This window comes from Hylobates moloch, unplaced genomic scaffold (genome assembly GCF_009828535.3).
Source record: "Hylobates moloch isolate HMO894 unplaced genomic scaffold, HMol_V3 SCAFFOLD_37, whole genome shotgun sequence".
Lineage (NCBI taxonomy): Eukaryota > Metazoa > Chordata > Mammalia > Primates > Hylobatidae > Hylobates > Hylobates moloch.
Genome location: NW_026652312.1, coordinates 1,610,157 through 1,633,230, shown reverse-complemented (window position 1 = coordinate 1,633,230; position 23,074 = coordinate 1,610,157). Strand labels below are relative to the sequence as shown.

The 23,074-nt window shown below is 34.3% G+C and overlaps 1 protein-coding gene across 6 annotated transcripts in view; it reads left to right on the top strand.

Moving 5' to 3' along the window:
- LOC116463465 (glutamate receptor 2) overlaps positions 1–23,074 on the top strand; it is a 133,807-nt gene that overhangs the window by 77,753 nt on the left and 32,980 nt on the right. For all 6 annotated transcript variants that reach the window (XM_032146584.2, XM_032146583.2, XM_058434655.1 and 3 more), the window contains exons 4-6: positions 5,279–5,475; positions 10,226–10,279; positions 15,306–15,467. In XM_032146584.2, the coding sequence (XP_032002475.1) occupies positions 5,279–5,475; positions 10,226–10,279; positions 15,306–15,467 (413 nt within the window). The remainder of the gene's footprint in view (positions 1–5,278; positions 5,476–10,225; positions 10,280–15,305; positions 15,468–23,074) is intronic.

The following is a 23,074-nucleotide window of genomic DNA, read 5'->3' as shown; positions in this document are numbered from 1 at the left end:
TGGAACCCTCTTTGACTAATCTGAGTTTACTGGTGAGAGGAGAGCTGAAACTCTGCGTCTAGTACCAGGTGATCTTTCAGGTTGCTGGTGTCTTCTCCTTACCCAGGCCATATGGCAACAGCCTGGCACTCCTTAATGACCCTTGATGACCCTGAAAGCTGCATATCATCACTCCATAAAGAGAACTTCAACACATTTTTAACAATAGAGCAATGGGGTTATCTATGTTAATGCATTCAAGATTATCTAATAGCTTTATTTTTGGATACATATGTTGTAAGTTTGAATCAGGACTTAATCCAAACGTGGTTTTTATTTATTGGTTTAGTGTCAACAAGGTAAGTTAATACATTTCTATAGAGAGTAGGTAAAAACAGAATTAGCACTTTATATCTGTATGTCTTGGTTTCAATATTGAGCAATATTATTTGTCCCCTGAAGGGAAGGCACTTTGCCTGCAGTTCCAAGAAAACATCATGCATAGAACAAAAATGATTTCAAATTATAATTTTTTCCCTCATATTCCTGAGAGAGCTGATGAGGGAAATATATGTTAATCTAATTTGGCCTGGGCATGCTGCCCTGATTTAGTGATCATAAATATTAATTTCTATGCTTGAAAGAATAAGTACAGTTAATTTTAAATGGAACAAAGAAAATATTTTTAAGCAGTAAGACATGGTTTGAATAAAATATATCTTTTGGCAGTAATCATTTTTAATTTAACCCTTTAATGTGCAAACTGATAGACTTCCCCTGTGTACCAGGTGACCTTTTAAAGGGTTTGCATACAGACAGGTGGCTGATGGCTTGTCTATAACTCAGAGTGTTATTAATACTGGGTCAAGATGAGACTATCACTGAATGACTAGTAGTAATACTTTGGGAGAATTTTAGGAAGATTGTCATTTTATGAATAGGTTATACAACTACAACCAGTCAGTAACAATAGGCACATGAAGAAGTAATGCAATTTAACATTATTTAATCTAGCCATTTTTTATTTTAGCAAAACATCTAAGAATTCAGTAGAGTTTAGAACTTACCTTTAGACTGTAGCAGTATTCTTGAGGATTTAAAAGAACATACTATATTTTAAATATATTTACGAGGAGGAATAGTTAATCTTCCAGATTTCTTCTGTTTTTAGATGAACAACTATGTATCTCAACAGTTTTGTTTTAAGTAATTCAATAAAAATAAGTGAGTCTGCTATAGAAATTCAAATATCCTAATGTAGTACTACGGATATTAGAGTTGAATGACTATTGCATGCTAATAGCTTTAAATGAATCAGTGTTTATGCAGAACTCCCATTATCTATACAACTTTGTATTCCGAATTACAGGATGAATATATTTATAGATACTTCTGTGATAGTTTGTGTGGAAGGAATAGAGGCAGATCTCAAGTCATACTTTCTCCTCTAATTGAATATGGTACAAAGAGGTCAAGAGCACAAATCTGTGTTATGTTTGAAGAGTTTAATTTCACCTTCATATACATTTTCAGTGATTTTCAAATTTAAAAATGGTATATTGATTATAAAGCAATCAGACAATACAAAACTTTTGGTTGTGAGGAATGAGGAGATCAAGTTGAGAGAGAGTTTGAGAGTCAGTTACTATTACTGAAAAAAAAACACCTAGGGAATTGGGTTATTAAGCATTGAATGGTGGTCTCTTCAAATTACACGTCAGATAATGCAATCATTTGTGAATTACTTCTGCCTGTTGTTAGGAGTTAATTTAATATTATTCAGTGTCTTCTGATGAAACTGAATTTATTAAGTCTGATATAGCACTACTTGAGCAGTTTGGTTTCTTAATAAACATGTAAGTTTTGTTAGGTTCCAGAGGTTACAAAATATTAATCTTGAGCGTTTTAATAACAGTGAATCTTGAATCCACAGCAACTGTAAATTACTTTTGACGCATAGAACAAATGAGTTTGAAAGTCAGAGAAATTTCTTTTTTTTTTAAATGGAGTCCTGCTCTGTCACCCAGGCTGGAGTGCAGTGGCGTGACCTCAGCTCACTGCAATCACCGCCTCCCAGCTTCAAGGAATTCTCCTGCCTCAGTCTCCCAAGTAGCTGGGATTACAGGCACCTGCCACCAGGCCTGGCTAATTTTTGTATTTTTAGTAGAGATGGGGTTTTGCCATGTTGGCCAAGCCGATCTCGAACTCCTGATCTCCAGTGATCTGCCCACCGCACCTGGCGCAAGTTAGAAATTAAATGCATTCTTTTTTGATTTTAGACATCATCTCTATATTCTTTTGCAAGGTAAACTACTGGAAATTTTAGATTTAGGATTACCACTTGGTGAAATCCATTTACAAAGTGTCATTTATATTTAAACTTTCTTGTAATACATGTTAAAAGTTGAGACATAATATTAAGAGCATCACCACTTGAAATTGTGTTATGTAGTATGCTTTATAATCAAATAAACAAAATGAAATAAGCTATTGCAGAGAATAAGGATGCTTACTGGTAATTTCTATATAGTAATATATGAATAGCACAGACAGCCCCATCCATGGATATGATGTCTTTAAGAAGGGGACAAGGGGGAGTTGAACCATGACTGGGATGTGGGAAAGTAGAACCCAGCAAATGGAAAGCGGCTTAGAATTTAGATTTTTTTTTTTTCTCTTACTTGCAGAGAAAACTGGGTAGACTTAATGGCTGTTTTCAAGTACGTTGATAGCTGTTGAATTGATCATAATGACCAGCTGTGCGTGTTCTGTCTCTACTGATGAAAAGGGAAGGATTTAATTGACCTATAGTGTATGGAAATCATAGGCGATCTGTGATGTGTTTTAAATATCTGTCACTGAAAGTTTCAAAAAATGACATATGGTCTTTTTACATTATCCCTTGAGAAATTTATGTTTATTTATATCTTTTGCCAGAAGACTGGACAGAGGAAACTAATTTCATTTTGCCAGAAAAAAAGTTAACTTTTTTCAGCATGTGGTTCAATCTTCCATTCTGAAATAAAAGTAAATTATTTTTAATGTTTATTATAAAATATTTTAAATAACAAATTAGAATGCTATAAAGATTCCCAAACACTCTTAACCTGGCTTTATTAAAGACTAGTATATGAGCAATTTTGCTTGATCTATATCTCTTTGTTCCCTGCAATTATTTAGAAATGAATACCAGACATTCTGCCATCTCATCTGTAAATATTTCAGTGTTTATTTGGAAAAAATGATTCTAGTATTTTAAATATAATGGTAATAGCATTATTATACCTAGACAATTAACAATTCGTAAATATTATTCTTTTTTCTACTGTTTGAAGTAAAATAAAAATGAGATCCATATATCACAATTAGTTAATATAATTTTTAAGACTCTCATAATGTAATGCAGTTTCACACAGTCTAGATTTTGATGATTGCAACACTATGGTGCTTAAAATATTTTCTTCTATACATGCCCTATAGCTTGATACTTAGATTTAGAAGTGTGATGAAATTCAAGTTTACATTATTGGCATGAATGTAGCCAACACTAAATAGGTATATACCTATTCAACACCAAAATATGTGGGTTGAATATTATCATTTGGAGACACATCTCTGTTATCTCTCTTTTTGGGTAGTTACCAGTAGTTGATGATTGTTGTCTTGATTCATTAATTCAGCAGGTGTTACAAGACGGTGATAATTTCAAATATATATTCATCCATCATCTATTAGCTAGAGTATTTCCAAAAATAAAGACCTTTAGTTCATTATTACCCTGAAAGTGGTTCATATAGGAAACGCAGGAAAATGCTTGTTTTATTTCATTATTTACCAGTCTTCAAATTAATTAATTGGTTCCCTAGCATCCACCAAAGTCAAGCACATTTTTAAAACATAATTTCATAGATTTAAAACAGTTTATGTATTTAAGTATTTTGCATTTATTATTCTAATTAATATTCAAATGTTCCCATCTTTATTTAAAGAGCTCCTCTTCAAATTAGCTCCTGTGTGCTTTGAGGTAATGCTGATGGTTTTAGAGAGTTCCTTCCCTTCTGGTGTCATAAGATGTTTTAGACTCATCTTGTACACTTTTTGGCCAATATTGAATCCACAAAATTTTTAATGGTGGTTTTTCTTTTTTGAAATAGTTTTTAACAAAATTGATAATTGACCTTTTTTCATAGCAAAAAGATTTAAATAAAATTTGGTATCTGAATTTAGGTTTTGAAGAGATATGTTCACATTAGGTGAGTCCTACATTTTATTAATCAAAAGGGTCTAATATTGTTAGAGAAAGATGCAGGCTTTTCTAGAATAAAGAAGATGATTTGCTGAGTTCTGGATTCATTCTGGAGTCTCAATTTTGCATTGTTTGTTAAGTTATCAATATAAATGATGAATTTGGTTTTGCTGTGAATTGTAGAAATAATACGAAAGACATGTCTCCGAGTGCTAAATTGAGGATGTAACTTTTCAGGAAATAAATCCTCTAGTTGTTGTACCTCTTAGTCCTAAATATGAGGTAATATATGGACAATTAAAAAAACAATAAAAATTTTCCAAGTGATATGATGCTATAAGCAAAGTTACTAACTAACAGGAAAATAGACAAATTGGAAAGAGAAGTAAATCTATGCTAGAGAAGTAACTGACACCATCTGGCTAATAGGTGACCACTTCAATTTCTCTGGGATCATTCCCAATAACAAAAAAATAACATAAGAGAAGACTGTGGATGGAAAAAAAAATGAACCCAAACTGCTGACTTGAAAACAATAGGAGAAAATATAGCAGCCTCATAAAGAATATTGCCTGTTATCCTCACATAGACTTACATAGATTCCTCTCGTTGAAAATGTACTTGTCTTCTTCAGGATACTAATATCAAATGACAGACTATCATGTACGACTAAACAATTTTTTTCCATTCTGTAAGAGTAAGAAGTGTTTGTGATGCCATTTGATTTCACTTAAACCAAAGGTATTAACATTACACTTTAGTAATACTCTAAAGAAGACAGCTGAGAGTGTTGAAAGAAAAGGATATTATTTTCTACTCAAACAATGACTCCTTTGGTCAGAACAGTAATATTTAGGTAATGAGTTTTTGATGTGAAGTGACATAAGTAGAAGGTGATAAAGATCTTAGCTATAGCTTTTTTTTGAAGGATTCAACATTCCTTTAGTTGCACAAATATATCTGCCTTAAAAATATATTCACTGGCAATTTCATAACACAATCCTGAGTTATTCACGTATCTTTATCAGTCATCATTTTTCTTTGCCTTCCTAGGCTTATCAACACTGCAAGCTGTGCTGGATTCTGCTGCTGAAAAGAAATGGCAAGTGACTGCTATCAATGTGGGAAACATTAACAATGACAAGAAAGATGAGATGTACCGATCACTTTTTCAAGATCTGGAGTTAAAAAAGGAACGGCGTGTAATTCTGGACTGTGAAAGGGATAAAGTAAACGACATTGTAGACCAGGTTTGCTACTTTCTGTTTTCTAATGATGCCAAATATAGAATATGCATGCAGTGTCAGCATTTGCAATGTGTATTTGTGTAAGGTGCTTGAACGGCAGTTTTTGCTCTATGTTTTATGTCGGATGCAGCAAAGATCATCAATTAAATTATCTCTGGCTTCAGTTAGCCATAGCAAATGGTCATCAATAATGCTGACACATCATGTTAATCATTAAATAAATTCAATAAATAATTCCCGACTTTTATGTTTTATATGATAAATGTTACCCTAAACTTCAATATTTTGATTTGAAAATTTTAAATTTAAGTCGGATGAACTTTTTAGAGTTAAAGAAATAGACATGTATTAACTTAAGACAAGTTGAGTTCTAAGGGAAAAGTGAGTAATTCATGAAATTTTTGGAGTTACATAGACCATCTATGCCTCCAGAAAGAGTATGTAGTTATCTTTGCAAGATATATATTTTTTCTTCCATTAAGGGACTTGTGCCATTATAAAAAACATTGATTTGTGAAATTAAAATATGTAGGAAGGACACATTTGGGCTGTGTTTACTATTTGAGAAGTAAACTAGATGCATCCCTTTGGACTGTTTGAAAGAATCACTGATACCAGTGATAAGGATATTTTTATCTGTGCTTAGATACTACCTTGCTTCAGTTTAAGATCTTTCAGGGTAGGGGAGCCATGCAGTGTTATCTTAATAATACAGGTAAAATCCACCATGATTTACAAATAGGGTAAGTGACTAGGGATGATAGTGACACAGCATCAGCATTATGACTGATTGAACAAGGTCTCCTTTACTGATATCTGCATCTCTTCCTAGCTGAAAATGTGTGTGTGTGTGTATGAGTGTATATGTGTGTGTATACATATGCATATATGTACATATATATGTGCACATATATATATTTATACAGTTGACCCTACCAATATCCTACCATTGACCAGAAGCCTTACAGATAACACACAGTCAATTAACACATACTTTGTATGTTATATGTATTATATACCATATTCTTATAATAAAGTAAGCTAGGGAAAAGAAAATGTTATTTAGAAAATCATAAGGAAAACATATTTACTATTCACTAAGTGGAAGTGGATCATCATAAAAGCCTTCATCATCATCATCTTCACATTGGGTAGGCTGTAAAGGAGGAGGAAGAAGGAGAGTTGATCTTGCTGTCTCAGAGGTGGCAGAGGTGGAAGAAAATCCTTGTGTAAGTGGATTCACACAGTTCAAACCCGTGTTGTTCAAGGGGTAGTAGTATACACTGTGGCTGCTAGTGCCTTATAATACTGTGGAAGTGCAAGGAAAATACACACTTGTGTATGCATTTCTTGGCTCTTCTAGCTTTGAGAAAAAAATTTGATTCATTAATTTGTTCAACACAAAACATTCTGTAACATAAATGTTGATTAAATCCTATTGATATATAATAATACAGGCCCTAAGTCATATAAAACAGATCTTTCATGGAATATTGAATAACTGAATAGAACTAACTTGTTATGTGAAATAACTAAATGTAGTATGCCAGAGAGGTGAATAATTTCAGTAGAAAATCTTGATTCTAGTCTCAAGAGATGAAGTTAAGATTGTTTTTAACCTGAAGTCCTCTTGTTCAAATGTGAACCTCAAAAACGCATTTGAATTTCATAGAGGTTCTCATTAAAACTGAATTTTAATAATATTCATTGGTCTTTGGTTTAAAAAATTTAAGAATTCCTGACTCATCATAATAAATGTTGGTGAAAGACTATATAAAAATATATTTTTCCAAAACGAGAAGAGAGAAACTACAAAAGAAAACGAGAATATATTGGAAGTGATGTTTTGAAGTAAATATGATTATGATTACATAAATGTCCATATGGACATCTATTCAAAATGCAGAGTATTTTGCACATATATAAGTCCCTTGAATGTGTTAAATGAGCACATGCAATGGATGGCCTCAGCAAACATTTATTGAGGCCATCCTTTGTGCGTGAAATGAGGGATGCAAAGAAAGGTAAGAAAGAGTGATGTCTGCATCCCATGAACTCATTGCTTAGAGATAAAAATGTACACAATGTACACAGACAGCACTACAGAATTACAAGTTAAAACGCAATGTAGTCTAGGACATGGAGGATAGAGCACCTTTCTTAAAAGGGGAAGGATCATTTGTGAAGGGTTCACATAAGACGTGGCATTTGGCTTTGCTTGGATTCATCCATTTATTTGTTCAGTAAATATTCCCTGAGTGTCTAACATTTGCCAGACAGGCACTGCAGTAGATCCAAGGAAGCAATGTTAAACAATAGGCCAGCCACCATCAGTGCAACTATTAATAATGTATTTACAGAAATTAATATATAATTATACTAATGGGATACACTATAAATGAAAAGAATGGTATGCTATGAGAGATCATTACAGAAAGAATTACTTTAGATTGGGATATTGTTCAAGGAATAGTTTACCAGGCAAAAAATGAGGATAAGGTACATTCCAAAAAAAAAAAAAGAAACAATGTTTAATTATTCACTCAACCAGTGTTTTTTCAAGACAACAGAAATGAGATAGCACTCATTATTGCAAGAGTAGCTTGAAGTTAACAATAAATTAAATTTTATTCGACTATGTTTTTTTGTTTTGTTTTGTTTTTGTTTTTGTTTATACAGATTCTTGCTCTGTCACCAGGCTGGACTGCAGTGGCGCAATCTTGGGTCACTGCAACCTCCAATTCCCCGGTTGAAGTGATTCTACTGCCTCAGCCTCCCGAGTAGCTGGGATTACAGGCACACATCATGCCCAGCTAATTTTTGTATTTTTTAGTAGAGACGGGGTATCACCATGTTGGCCAGGATGGTCTCGAACTTCTGACCTCATGATCTACCCGCCTTGGCCTCCCAAAGTGCTGGGATTACAGGCGTGGACTATGGGTATTTTATTATCATTTGATAAAACCTTGACAGCACAGATTTCTAGTTATTATTAGGTGGTGAAAAGATTCAGCTATCAAAAACATTTATAAATTAATGTAACTTTTCTATTGTCAGTGCAATAATAATTGTTACTATAACACAAAGACATGGTGGTTAGTATGGCCAATGCAAATTTTTATATAGATGCTGGGGTGGAGAATTTTCATATCCTTCCTTTCTCTCACGTAAACTCAAGTATGGACTACTGATATCACCTTTTATACTATGTTTTTAAAAAATTTCTCAGCAGGAAGACATGGATGATTCAGAGAGTAGAATGTACAGTAAGCAGAGCTAACAGATGTCAGCAGGAAATAGGAGGGACATAATCAATCTGATTCAGCTGATGCTAATTTATATGTTCATTCAGAAGGACATCTTTTCTTCAGAATTCTCCCTTTAACACGGAGGGTTCAGTTTCTTGGAAAAGGCAATTTAGTCATGTTACATAAAACTGAGTCAGAAAACAATGTAAGTTTTAACTTCCTTTCAAACAGCTATGGCTTAATATCAAAGTGGCATATGGTAGAATCGTTCCTAGGATTTTGTTCTTGCTCTTTAACTAATAGCATTGCTCTGGAGCACCTGACTTTGTATTGGATTAGAGAAAGTCAGGGTAGTTTTCTCCCAGGGGATGTAAGAATGTTCAAGAGTTAATAAGGCAAAGGATATAGTGGTGGAGCTTTCCAAGCAGACAAGCAGAGGAAACAGAATGTGTGAAGCCCTAAGGTGATGAGAAGAAGCTTCTCTGTGAACAAAAAAACCTAAGAGGGCCAATGTGACTTGAGGGTACAGAATAGGAAAGTTGAGCCTCAGAAACTTGCAAGATCAAAGCAAAACTCACCAAAACCATTTAATCAGAGAAATGATTTGGTTTGAATTTTTGTCTATAGCCTTAACATTTCATGCTTTCCACTGTTGTGATCATCTCCTTAAAAAACATACATTACATTACATTTGAATGTCCGTGTACCAGTACTAAAGCATGGCCAGTTTTCCTATTTCTACTCTCTTCGTAATTGATACAGATCAGTCAAAAGTCAAATTGATCAATAATGTCCAAAACCGTTGTCAGCATTACCACGATGACCACTTGTTCCATGCTGTATTTATCTTGACATTCATTTTAGATTTGGGTTTGTGGAGAAAAATTAGCTTCTCTGATACTTTGCCCTCTAGAGCTGGCAATAATGTCCATTTGGACTAAATTATAAACATTTAACGGTCCTTAGGATAGGAATGTTACTTTACATATCCATGTAAGAATTCTTTTATATGCTTTTTAATATTCTTTTGAAATGCATGTAGTACTATAAACTCTAGGTGTATTTATTTGAATATAGACATATGAATATAAAATCTCAGATGTTAAACAGTTTGAGATGTTTAATGTTTTATTAAAAAGACAAAAACACAGCCTGTGTAGGAATAGAATTCTGACTTGTCATGGACTAAACATACTTTGGTTTTATGCTTCTTAACATTCTGTGGTTTTATTTTTTACTATTGACAAAAATGAGGTAATAATTTTTGTTTAGTGACTTCCTGAAAGAGAATCATTTATTAAGCATTAATATGTATTATTACTTTTTATAAGAGAAATATTATCTAATTTTGATAATTATATTTTATCAGAAATGACTTATTTTGGCACATCAAAAAACCTAGCAGATAAAATTCCATGTTTTTTCCTGAATCAGATCATAATACCATTAATTTTACACTTGCATTATTTGTATTAATTAAATAATTACTTATTTGTGCTTATTAGGTTATTACCATTGGAAAACATGTTAAAGGGTACCACTACATCATTGCAAATCTGGTAGGTGAATTAATTGGTATATATTATTTTACTAGATATGCTTATTCATTAAAAATTTAATTTTGAATGGCCAGCATTTATCAGTGGTGTTTTAAAAAATACAGTTTGATTGTAATTAGCCAGGCGTAGTGGTGGGCACCTGTAATCACAGCTACTTGGGACGCTGAGGCAGGAAAATTGCTTGAATCCAGAAGGCGGAGGCTGCAGTGAGCTGAGATCCCGCCATTGTACTCCAGCCTAGTGACAAGAGACAAACCCCCTCTCAAAAAATAATAATAATAAATAGAGCTTGATTGTATTTGATAGATTAGATATATTGCTGCAATTATGTTTTAGAATTGCTTCCCACTTTGCATCTTCTAATCAATTTCTTCTTATTATAAATGATATAAGAATTTATAGAACAATATTTGACAAGCTTCATACATTTTCTTAGATGGTGTATTTTAAGAAAAGAGAAAATCTTCAAAAATATTTAAAGTTTAATTATCCACATATTCCCTTGTCTCTGTTTTTCACCGTCTCTGTTTTTTATAAACTCTGCCCTCTGCACATTCCTTTAATTTTTAGCGTATATAATATCCGAAATAAATGTAAATTTGTGAGAATATGTCTTAGTATGAAATTAAACCTGAAAATATCTAGAATATTGAGATGCTATGCATTATTTATGACTCCCTACTTACTATGTAAGCAACAAAATGAAAATTAAATGTCTGTAGCCAATCATCTTTTCATTAAGATTCCTGTCAAAATAAGAACCACTTAATCACGGCTTCTTGGGTTTGTGTTTTCTCCAGGCCGTGGTCACTCATATTGGCTCAGAATAAACCTTTTACAATTAAAAAAGGAAGGTAGTATACTGAAGCAACAGAGTTGCTTCTATTTCCCTCTTTAAGTATCATCAGAGTCAATTTAGAATTATCACTAGACATTTCTTTTTTCAAAATAATTTAAGCCTTTACTGCTACAAAGGTTAATGTTATTTAAATAAGTAAGATGCTATGTGATTCAGGATCCCCCTCCCCCTACACCCCTGTCTCACCCAAGAACAAGAAAAAAAGGTGAGAGAAAGAGGGAGAGAGGCAGAGAGCTTATTCTAAATAGCATAATAGGACTTTGAAAAGCTTTTGACATGTACAAATTTCATGATTCCCGGTGTATCACATTGTTACATCAGAAGACATTCATTCTAGTGGTGACAGAAAGAGATAAAACAAAACAATACAACATTTACAGCCTTCCAACTGATAAATGTTTTCACTAGAAGTTGAAGGAATTTAGAATATGAAATCTCAAAACTGCATGCTATTGGGTTGCTCAAGACAAAATTTCTGTTTGGCAATGAAATGGGCAACTACTATAAAAATTCTCTAGGACTTTCCTTTAGAATGTATTAAGGAGATGCTAAGGACTCCCTAAAGAGAAACAAGAGTTAAATTAGATGAAGCTCTGTATTCAGTCTCTCCAGAACCACATTATGTACAGGAAACAGCCTGGACAGTCATTCCCCTGTGTGAATCGTGCCATTTGATGAACAACACAGAGCCACATTGAAAGCTGTGATCTTTAAAAATGTACAGATGGAGAAGATTATATTGGAACATTGAGAAATAATGACAGAAGGTGGCTCATCAATTTGAGGGCTGATATCTGATGCTATGAAAATGAAAATAAGTGTTTGAATGACCAAATTAAAAAGAAAAAAAGGCAAGTTCATGCTGTTGTCTTGCTTCTAGAGAGAAAATCTACCTAATATTTTATCTGAATTCAAGTCCTGTTTTTCTTTTTCTCAATACTTGGTTTCTTTGCCGTATGGAACTTCTAGTGAATCAATAAGTTCAAAAGGCTGTATGGTGTTGCAATTTCTGAGAGTTTGTAGGACACTTGGAAATTTTACTGACATTCAAAATTAAACAATGCCACCCAAAGTTGAAGGGCTTTCATCTTCCAAACTCTTGGGAATTTTCTTTTCTTTTCTTCCCCCTGTTCAGGTTGTAATGAGTTCTATAATAGGTGGTTATAGAAGATTTTTTTAAATATCTGCAGATAATATTATTGATTAATTTCCTCGGGAATTGCTGAATGCTTGATTGGGCTCCTAAAACACAGTCTGTGATTAAGTCCCTTACAACAGCACTGAAAAGGGTAACTTGTAAATAAGGTGGTGAAGAAGTGGTCATAAGGAAATCCAGTTCTCATTTCTCCAACCTTACTACCTGTATAGATTTAATTCTTTAAAAAGCCATGGTTCCATAATGAATTCCAGCATTAAGAAGGGTGTCTCCTAGAAATTAAAAATTCAAGAAAAAGTTGGAACAGATTACCTGATATGTTTGAATATTTTATTTTTTAAAAAGCTTTACTTATAGGCATGAAATGTTTTCATGGAAGCACTGGAAAAAATAGAGATAGGCATATAGAAATCTCTAGCAGTGAAAAAATGGGACATGATTATAAACATGGGCCGAGATCATGTTCGAGAAAGAAAATGCAGTCCTAGTACACTATTTGGCTTTGCTATGAATAATATTTAGAGTTATAAATACGTAAACACTAAGTACTGATTAAAATGGGTGAGAAGATAAGTGGTTTTGTCATGTAAGCAAATTACATACTCATGTGGGATACACAAAAACTCAATAAAATTTCTAAAATTGATAAATTAAGAAAGAGCAATAAAAATGTGTCATGCAGAATTAGGAGGTAAATATGTGAAAAGCAAATATATTAAAATTGAATGTTTTGAAGCAACTTAACTGGAACATACCTAGGGTAAAACAGAATATATGATTTTTGTTATATACCTTTTTGCACTATTTGCATTATCTTGATAAACAGAAACAAAGTTGTGAGCCAATAAAAAGTAATTACCTTCTCCTTCAGCTAAATAATATAATAATATTCATGTTTTAATATCAATAACAAAGAAAAGATTCTCCTAAATTTTTGGGTGTGGTAATTCAAAATTAATTTAGTATACTTTTAACTTTTGTATACAATAAGATAGAATAAGTATTTGTGAAATGTGAAAACATTTATAATTGAGATATATGGAAATTAATTTCATCTTTGAGAGAGATACACTATCAAGTTGATAAAATTCATGTCAGCACAATATTTGAAATCAATGTAAATATCACATAATAGTTTTAGTGATGACTGAATTCATTGCAATAATACAAGAAAATTTTTTTTTTTTAAGATTTAATATATTCTATAAAATTAGCTGGGTCAAATGGTATTTCTAGTTCTAGATCCCTGAGGAATCGCCACACTGACTTCCACAATGGCTGAACTAGTTTACAGTCCCACCAACAGTGTAAAAGTGTTCCTATTTCTCCACATCCTCTCCAGCACCTGTGGTTTCCTGACATTTTAATGATTGCCATTCTAACTGTTGTGAGATGGTATCTCATTGTGGTTTTGATTTGCATTTCTCTGATGGCCAGTGATGATGAGCATTTTTTCATGTGTCTTTTGGCTGCATAAATGTCTTCTTTTGAGAAGTGTCTGTTCATATCCTTGGCCCACTTTTTGACAGTGTTGTTTGTTTTTTTCTTGTAAATTTGTTTGAGTTCATTGTAGATTCTGGATATTAGCTCTTTGATGAGTAGATTGCAAAAATTTTCTCCCATTCTGTAGGTTGCCTGTTCACTCTGATGGTAGTTTCTTTTGCTGTGCAGAAGCTCTTTAGTTTAATTAGATCCCATTTGTCAATTTTGGCTTTTGTTGCCATTACTTTTGGTGTTTTAGACATGAAGTCCTTGCCCATGCCTATGTCCTGAATGGTATTGCCCAGGTTTTCTTCTAGGGTTTTTGTGGTTTTAGGTCTAACATTTAAGTCTTTAATCCATCTTGAATTAATTTTTGTATAAGATGTAAGGAAGGGATCCAGTTTCAGCTTTCTCCATATGGCTAGCCAGTTTTCCCAGCACCATTTATTAAATAGAGTTAAAACTAGAAATACCATTTGACCCAGCAATCCCATTACTGGGTATATACCCAAAGGATTATAAATCATGCTGCTATAAAGACACATGCACATGTATGTTTATTGTGGCACTATTCACAATAGCAAAGACTTGGAACCAACCCCAATGTCCAACAATGATAGACTGGATTAAGAAAATGTGGCACATATACACCATAGAATACTATGCAGCCATAAAAAATGATGAGTTCATGTCCTTTGTAGGGACTTGGATGAAGCTGGAAACCATCAGCAAACTATTGCAAGGACAAAAAACCAAACACCGCATGTTCTCACTCATAGGTGGGAATTGAACAATGAGAACACGTGGACACAGGGAGGGGAACATCACATACCGGGGCCTGTTGTGGGGTGGGGGGAGGGGGGAGGGATAGTATTTGGAGATATACCTAATGTTAAATGACGAGTTGCTGGGTTCAGCACACCAACATGGCACATGTATACGTATGTAACTAACCTGCACGTTGTGCACACATACCCTAAAACTTAAAGTATAATAAAAAAAATTAGCTTCCAGCTGAATGTGAAATTGTTTAATTGTTCTCAAATAGTGACTGGACATTTAGTACCTCATTTTGAAGATGTACCGATCACCTGAGTGAAGAAGCAATTCAAACAGGAGTAACTTGCTCACAAGGTTGTAGTTCTTTGAGAACTACTTTAATGTTATTAAGTGTCTGTAACCACATGGTGGTTCTCCGTTGTAGACCCAGTAAGTAAAACCTAGTCCTTATCAATGGAAGATTTCTCAATAAGGTGGAGAACATTTATGTAGGCACAACCATGAGTGTTTCATGAGATGATCCATCAGTAAACGTGTATTGATTAGGGAACCACTATGATGTTAACGTGGTGTTAGGTGCTGGTGAAGAACACTGGCTGATAAATACATGGGACATTTTCTGCAGGCTTGTTGTATCTCGTATGTTCTTTGAAATATCTAAAACCGCAATGTATAGAGTTATTTGGTAAATGTTAAGTAGCATTTGGTTCTCAAATAAAAAGTGTGACATCAATGTGTTCTATGTTTAGGGATTTACTGATGGTGACCTATTAAAAATCCAGTTTGGAGGTGCAAATGTCTCTGGATTTCAGATAGTAGACTATGATGATTCGTTGGTGTCTAAATTTATAGAAAGATGGTCAACACTGGAAGAAAAAGAATACCCTGGAGCACACACAACGACAATTAAGGTTTGCTTTGGTTTCTGTTTTTTCTTTTTCTTTCACATGTAAGGAGGGAGAAGAGCCTTGGCAAATAAGGAAGAAGGAGAAAATAATAAAGGGAGTAGACAGCACGTTTCAAAATAGCAAACACATTGACTGCTAAATATATTTTTCACATTTTTATGGTTTAAGTAAAGCTATTAGAGCTTTACTGTATTACTCTTGTGTTTTCTACTTCCTTACATCTATGATAATTTATAATAAATAAATTCATTCATTTATTAATCCATTTGGCATTTTTATTGAGTGGATTCTGAGCCAGACACTTTTTTGGTAAATAAAAAGACAGGGATAGTGTCCCTGCTCACAGTTGAATGGCAGAAAGACAAAAGCATTGAGAGAAGAATGCTTTGAAGGCAGAGAACAGCAAACTCTTAGTGACATGGAGCGGGCAGGGAATTTTTAAGCTGAGATCTGAAGAATAAGGGACAATTTTACCCTGACTGCTGTTTAGAATATTATGTTTGCAAATAAATTAAAGAACAATAGGTGTCAGTTTGTTCCTAATCTTCAAAAAGCCAACCTGCAGACAGTTCTTAGTTCAGTCAGTAAACGTATGGCCACAAAGAGAGAGAGAGAAAGAAAGAGAGTGTGTGCATGTGTGTGTGTGCGTGTATAAAATAACAGCTGATGAGTAGCCTGGTCTCTTGAACACTTTAAAAAGAAGATAAAAATCTCAATTTGCCTTAATAATTAAAACATAACTGTAATGCTTTATGCAATCAAACAAAAAATTCTTGAATGCTAAGTATTATTTGTTCCTCAGGTATAAGAGCTACACAGACTGATCTTTGTTCTCCATGGGTTTGGACACAATGAGGTCTTCACTTGTTTATTTGATGCATTTTATTGGGTATACACATGCATGCATGAATTTACTTCCGAATAGTCAATATTTCTGCTGTTGACAGGAAGGTATTTTTCCTTCAGTTGGTAACCTTATTGAGAGCAGAGTTAAGATTAAAACCCGGCTAAGGGTAGTTTAAAGAGTGAGTGGGTTGAAAGTTAAGATGATGTTCACATTCTTTATGAAAATTAAGAGCAAAAGTTGAAAAATTGTATAGTAATTTTGTTTGCGAATTATAAAGCAATTGTATATGCACCAGGCAGGACAGTGCTATTTCAGTTGCTCTTACAGTTGTACCTGAGTATGCATCATAGAGATGTTGTTTGATGATAGGTGCATGTCTATCTATGAGATTGGTCCTAGAAAAGGATTAGAAATTTTGAAGTTCTTTACTTTTGGATTTATGAATGGATCTTTTAATTTTTAAGTCAATTTTGTAAAAGCATTCCATAGGATTTTAAAGAATAACACCAAGTAAGTTTTTTTCAAAAAACGAGGTGACTTCGTGTTTGGTGACTTTAGTTGAGATTCAGTATTTGTGGCTGGGCGCGGTGGATCATGCCTGTAATCCCAGCACTTTGGGAGGCCGAGGTGGGCGGATCATGAGGTCAGGAGATCGAGACCATCCTGGCTAACACGGTGAAACCCCGTCTCTACTAAAAATACAAAAAATTAGCTGCACTACAGGCGTGGTGGCGGGCGCCTGTAGTCCCAGCTACTCGAGAGGCTGAGGCAGGAGAATGGCGTGGACCCGGGAGGTAAAGCTTGCAGTGAGCCGAGATTGCACCACTGCACTCCAGCCTGGGTGACAGAGCAAGACTCCGTCTCAAAAGAAAAAAAAAAAAAAAGACGTACTGTTTATATCGGGGAGGTACTTTTCATGTCACGAGGCTTCTGAGCAGGTAGATGGACACCCAGAGCCTTAGTTGGTGTCAGCGTATGTGTCCATCTGTGCCTAGAAGAGGTCTAACTGCTGATCCCATTCTGTGGAATTGCAGGCTTCCGTCCATTCAGAGATGGTGCCATGTAAGTTCTCTGATGGAGTGGATGTTATCCTCAAATGGAGCCAGCATGCTCCTTTCGAATATTCTGTTAGTCATTGTGTTGTCCCCGACTGCTGCCTGCTGGGAGAAGGATGAAAGCAAAATGAAATTATGTTTTTCTCCTAGAAGTCGTATCATGATTCAAGTTCACGTGCCTTGCATTAAAATGCAAGATGTATTTGCAGTGTGAGAGATGTTTGGCAATGCATTCTGTTAAAAATTTTGCCAAAACCTAGTGCCAGATTTTACTGAGTTGAGAACCTGCATTGTGACCTTTCTTGCTCCCTTCCTGCTGTATCATTTCCCCTCCATAATGCCTTCCTTTTGGTGGCTTCTGCCCATTTTCAGAGAGATCATTATGCATCTTCATTGTGAGGTGTTTCAAAGAACCTAGACTAATGTGTTTTAAAACTTAGGTTGTGAATCGCTATTTGACCCTGGGTCCAGGATTCTCATCTGTACAATGCAGTAATGACCATTAATTCCCAGGTTGCTGTGAGGATTAAATAACACTTGCAAAGGGTTAGCACAGCTTTGGAAACATAGGTGCCTATAAGGGCTAATTTGTTTTCCCAGCCATTTCCTAAAATGAGAGAATTTCAGCCAATTTCAAAGGTGTATTCCAACTTTAACATTTTATAATCCCTCTAACTCCACCCAGAGGCATATTTTATGAGGTCCCTGAAGCTTGATAAAAATTACTGAAAATCTGTGGGGAGAATGTGTTTGGGGAGGAAGTTTATCCTAACAAAGAAGTGTATTGCTTGTGTACTAGAAGGCCAGAAACTAAATATAAAGAAATGAAAAATGTATGAATCTTGTCTTTGAGAATCCAGCCTAAAGAAGGAGATAGACATATCAATCAGCAAATATAATAGACTGATAAAATATGCCAGTTTCTTGGCTATGATTCTGACAATGTTTGGAGGGAAGGTCAAGGAAGGCTTTTGCAGGAGGGATGCCTGTGCCAGGCTTTGCACATGGTTGAGAAGGAAGAAAAGTGTGGGAAGTTGCTTGGGGAAGTGCAAAATGCACAGAGAATCGAAGTAAGGCAACAGCATGAAAGATCCAGGGAACTGCACATTTGTTGCTACTACAAAAATGTAAACATTTGGGACCAGTGAGGGGGGTCATGTTATGGAAGTTGCAAGAGGTAAGGTCCTTAAATTGTCAACAGATGTGGAAGGTAGTAACAACAAGACAGTGCTTTCATAATTATTTTTGCTTCCAGGCAGAAGAGAGGAAGAAAAACTATACAAGAGATTACATAGCATCCTCTAAATATAAACAAGGAATATAGTCTCAATATATTATTTGCTTACAGAAAGGGAGTGAAATATTTCTAATGAGATTATTTACAATGAGGTTATGTCCTTTGATGTTGTCTTTTGGGTGATCAACTGAATCGGATACATTGCCTGATAAATTCATGTCACATTTTACTGCTCAACAATAAAAACTAGTGATATTGGCATAAAAATCTACAAAAATACAGTTCAATACACCAAATTCTTTCCATAGTTAGGGTTTAGGAACTATAGAAATTGTATGAAATCATGGGAGTAATAAATAAATGATTGTTCAACGTTTTCATCTTCCCCTAAAGTAAATCAGCTTCCAAGTTTTCAAATTAAAATAAATTTTATTCAGTAAATACAAATAAAATCTTAAATAAGGTTTAATATTTAACATATTTTAATAACCACCAAATATAAATTACAATGTTTAAATTTCTTCATTCTTAAGTACTATACAAAAAATAAAGTCGTGGCACTGAGATTTTAGGTCTGACTCCCTTTTACTAATTTGCTATTTGGGGAAACATTCATTCATTCATTTATTAATTCATTTATTTACTCAACACATATTTATTGTCTACTCCACAGCAGGCACTGTTCTAGGTGTCAGAAAAAAGACAAAGTTCTGGCCCTTAAGGAGATTACAGTCTTCAGACTAGAAACCAACAATTAAATTGTAGCATTGATGGAGGTTGTCTTATTGCCATCTTAAACCTATGTATTCAAAACTAAACTTTTGATTTTCCTCTACTACTTCCTCCTCAGCCTCTGGAAACTATTCCTTCAGAGGTCTTTCTTATCCCAGTTGATGGCAACTACATGTTTCAGTTTTTGCTTAGACCAAAAACTTGGTCCTTTACTTTTCTCTTTCTCTTGTAACCTACATCCTATGTATCAGAAAACACCATTAACACTGCCTCGCTTCCTACCACCTTCTCTGCAGCCAACCTAAATCCAGCTACCATCATAGGATTATTACAACAGTTTCTAAAATTGATTTCCCTCCGTTCACCCCTGCCCCTTATCTTCCATCTTTGTGGTCCTTTTAAAGCATAAATAGATTATATTGTGGTTCTGTTCCAAATGCTCCAATGTCTCTCCATTCACTTGGAGTAAAAGAGCCAAAGTCATCCTGTTGTCTTAAGAGGCCCTGTCACCTGGTGCCATGGAGCCACATCTCTGTACACTGGCTCACTGTTTCAGCCACATTGCCCTCCTTGTTGTTCCTCAACCAACCCAAGCAACTTTCTACTTCAGGGACTTTGAGCTGGCTGTTTCTTCTTCTTGACTGTTGTCCCCTTAAATATTTGCATGGCTAAGTCTCCTGCACTCCTTAGATCTCTTTCAAATCCTGTCTTCTCATGGAAGGCAATAGTAGGCTATGTATTTAAAACTGCAATCTTGCCACCATCAGGGTTTGTGCATCACCCTTCCCTGATCCAGCTTTCCCAATTCTTACCTTTTAGTTTACTGTTCTTATCATGTATGGATTCATTTCACTGTCAATTTTCTCCTCCTACTTGAAAGTAAGTGCCATTTAAAAAAAAATTCATTGAGATATCCCAGGCTCCTAGAATAAATCCTCATACATAGTAACCATCTAATAGAGACTTCCTGAATCAACAAATAAAGAAAAGCAAAGGTACTGTGGTATCACCTATGAGAAGATCCTAATCCTAATTCTGGAGGTAAGAAAAGGCTTCTCAGGGGAAGCAATATGGAATTGGAGACCTGAAGAAGTAGGAGTTAGGAGAAAGCATAAGGAACAATGATTCCAGATAAAGGAACTAGGATATATATCGTCTCCAGTGCAAGGAAAATATAAATATTTCCATAAGGCTAGAGGTGGAACAGAAATGATTTGAAGAAATGCTGAGAAATCATACTTTAGAACTGTGTAAGATCCAGAAGTTTTATGCCTTGTTGACATATTAAGGATTTTCTTGTCTGATTTGAAGAGCAACAGGGAACTACGAGAGGAGAGTGCTGATCATGGCTTTGATACAGGAAGATTACTATGGCTGCCCTGATGACGAGATTGCAGGGAGCGCTGGTGGAGTCTGGGAAGCTTTTGGAAGATATCACAGTCAGACAAGAGACAATGGTTGTCTTAATTGTGGTTGTGGCATAGGGATGGAGGGAAATAGATGGATTTGTTACATCTGCCATTTCTCTTAATTTCTTCATAAATGAAATATAATTGTAAAATAATCATTCATAGGTAATATACTGATATAAATTCAGTCAAGAGATATTTGTGGATTACAAATAAGCCTCTCCAAGGAAATCTGTCTCATTTGTATCTTATTAGCCTTAAATATCACACAGTGGTTTGCAAAGAGTAAGCACACAATAGATATTTGTAGGGAGGAAGAGTAATGAATTGAAAAATATTGAATAATTAAAGGAAAAAATATAACATTATTATTGTGATGAAATATGATTTAGATTTCTGCCATAGATTTCTGCATGTGTTCTCTTGTTGAGCCCTGGCAGAAAAGCAATGAGTTATTTTAGTTGATAAAATGTAAAGTTAATGTAGTTATCTGACCTGACCCATCATAGCCCAGGATTTACATGGGAACATTAAAACAGTCATTTTATCTTCCTTACAAGTAATTTTTTTAAAGAGAAAGAGTATAAATATATTTCCCACTATCTCAAAAATAATTTATGAATATTTCTATTTTTAGACTGATTTTTGGTATTTTTAATGTCTCCAACATTGTGTAAGGTATGACTAGCCATTCTACCTTATCACACAATAACCTTTGTTCAACTTTTGTGTCTTCAATCTCCTACTGGTGTTAAGGAATTCAACAATAATCCGTGGCTGACATTTGTGTGGCACTTTAAATAATGGCTTTCCCAAAAGAATCTCATTTTATTCTGGAAACAACTTCACATGCAGACTCAGACTTTCTTAATTGCTGTCCTAAGAGAGTTATTAGATCTGCCTGAAAATAGTATAATCTTTTTCAGTTCAGTAATTAGTGTCGTGCATTAAATAGTACCCTAGTGGCCTAATAGAATTAATTCTGCTTCTTGAGTGTTTTAACTGTCCAAACCACAGCTGGCAGACTGGCGTCCACTCTTCCTAATATTACAGCATTTTGCCCAACACAACATGGAAGTTTGAAATTTGACATATTAATTCCTTGTATTTTATAGTTTAAAAAGCATGTAAGTGACTGAAATAAACATGAATTTGATATTGATAAGATTGTTTATTTTGCAAACATGAATTTTAAAAATATGTATATCACACCATTAAAAATAAAAATGTATTATTAATATTTATAATTTAATTCAGGGGGTCTCACATCTCATTTTCATATTTCTTTATCTGTAAAGGGAACAAGTGTAGGTAAACTCTTAGGTTTCCTGCAAATCTCTAATACCATGATTATGTGAAGTGCTAACTTAAGCCCTCAATAAAACATTGTTAACATTTCAAATTTTTGCCAAATCTCTGACATCTCAAGTGGTGCCTCTATCTCTCAGAGATTGTAGTGACTTGCAGGTAGGCAGACATCTTTGGTCTCCAGGTGCCGAAATTGAATCCTAAATTACTCTGGACAATGTATATTTTGTTTTTCATAGATCACAAAAAATAAAGAACTTTCACCTTGTTATAAGATTTCTAGGAAGTAGAGAGTCAGGGAGAGGGATTTATTCAACCAACAAAATAAAAGATCTGCTTCTAAGGAAGTCCTTACCTATGGCTAAATCAAAACCAGACAATGTCTTGATTTCAGCATCTTTTTTCTGTCTTGGTGAATCTGATTAGCTTTATCTGAAAATTTGAATTCTTAAGTAATCTAAAGTTCCTGAATATAAAATTCTTAATCTGTAAGATTTTCAGTAAAGATTAATAGCCAATTTGGGTAATTTAGGCAAAAATATATTGTTTTAAATTTATTCCTTTTACATGAAGACTCTTTCTTCACAGAAGATTAAAATTATTTTATTATTTATGGAGAATAATAAAAGATGTTAATTTAGATTTCTTGCCAATGCAGCTCTCTTTTCACCCTTGGAAAATGTGATAGAGCTTGTATGCTTACTAAGGTTTTTATGAAGATTTTTATGCCTTTATGCAGTGAAGTTTCAAAGGGCACATATTCAATATGCTTTACAGTAAATTAAAGATGACCTTATCACAGACAGCTCTTTTCCATAGGGTAAACTGTAGTTGAATTTGAAATTAAGACAAGTGAATAATTTTAAGTTTATAATACATTCTCTTATACTGTTCATTTGTCTTATGGCCCTATTTGATTTGGTCACTGTTGGTTATCTTAAAAAAAAACTTTCTTAAAATTTTTCTTATAGATTTACTTATCTTTCCCAGAAATCATAATTTTTGACCCTGTTTTAAATTAT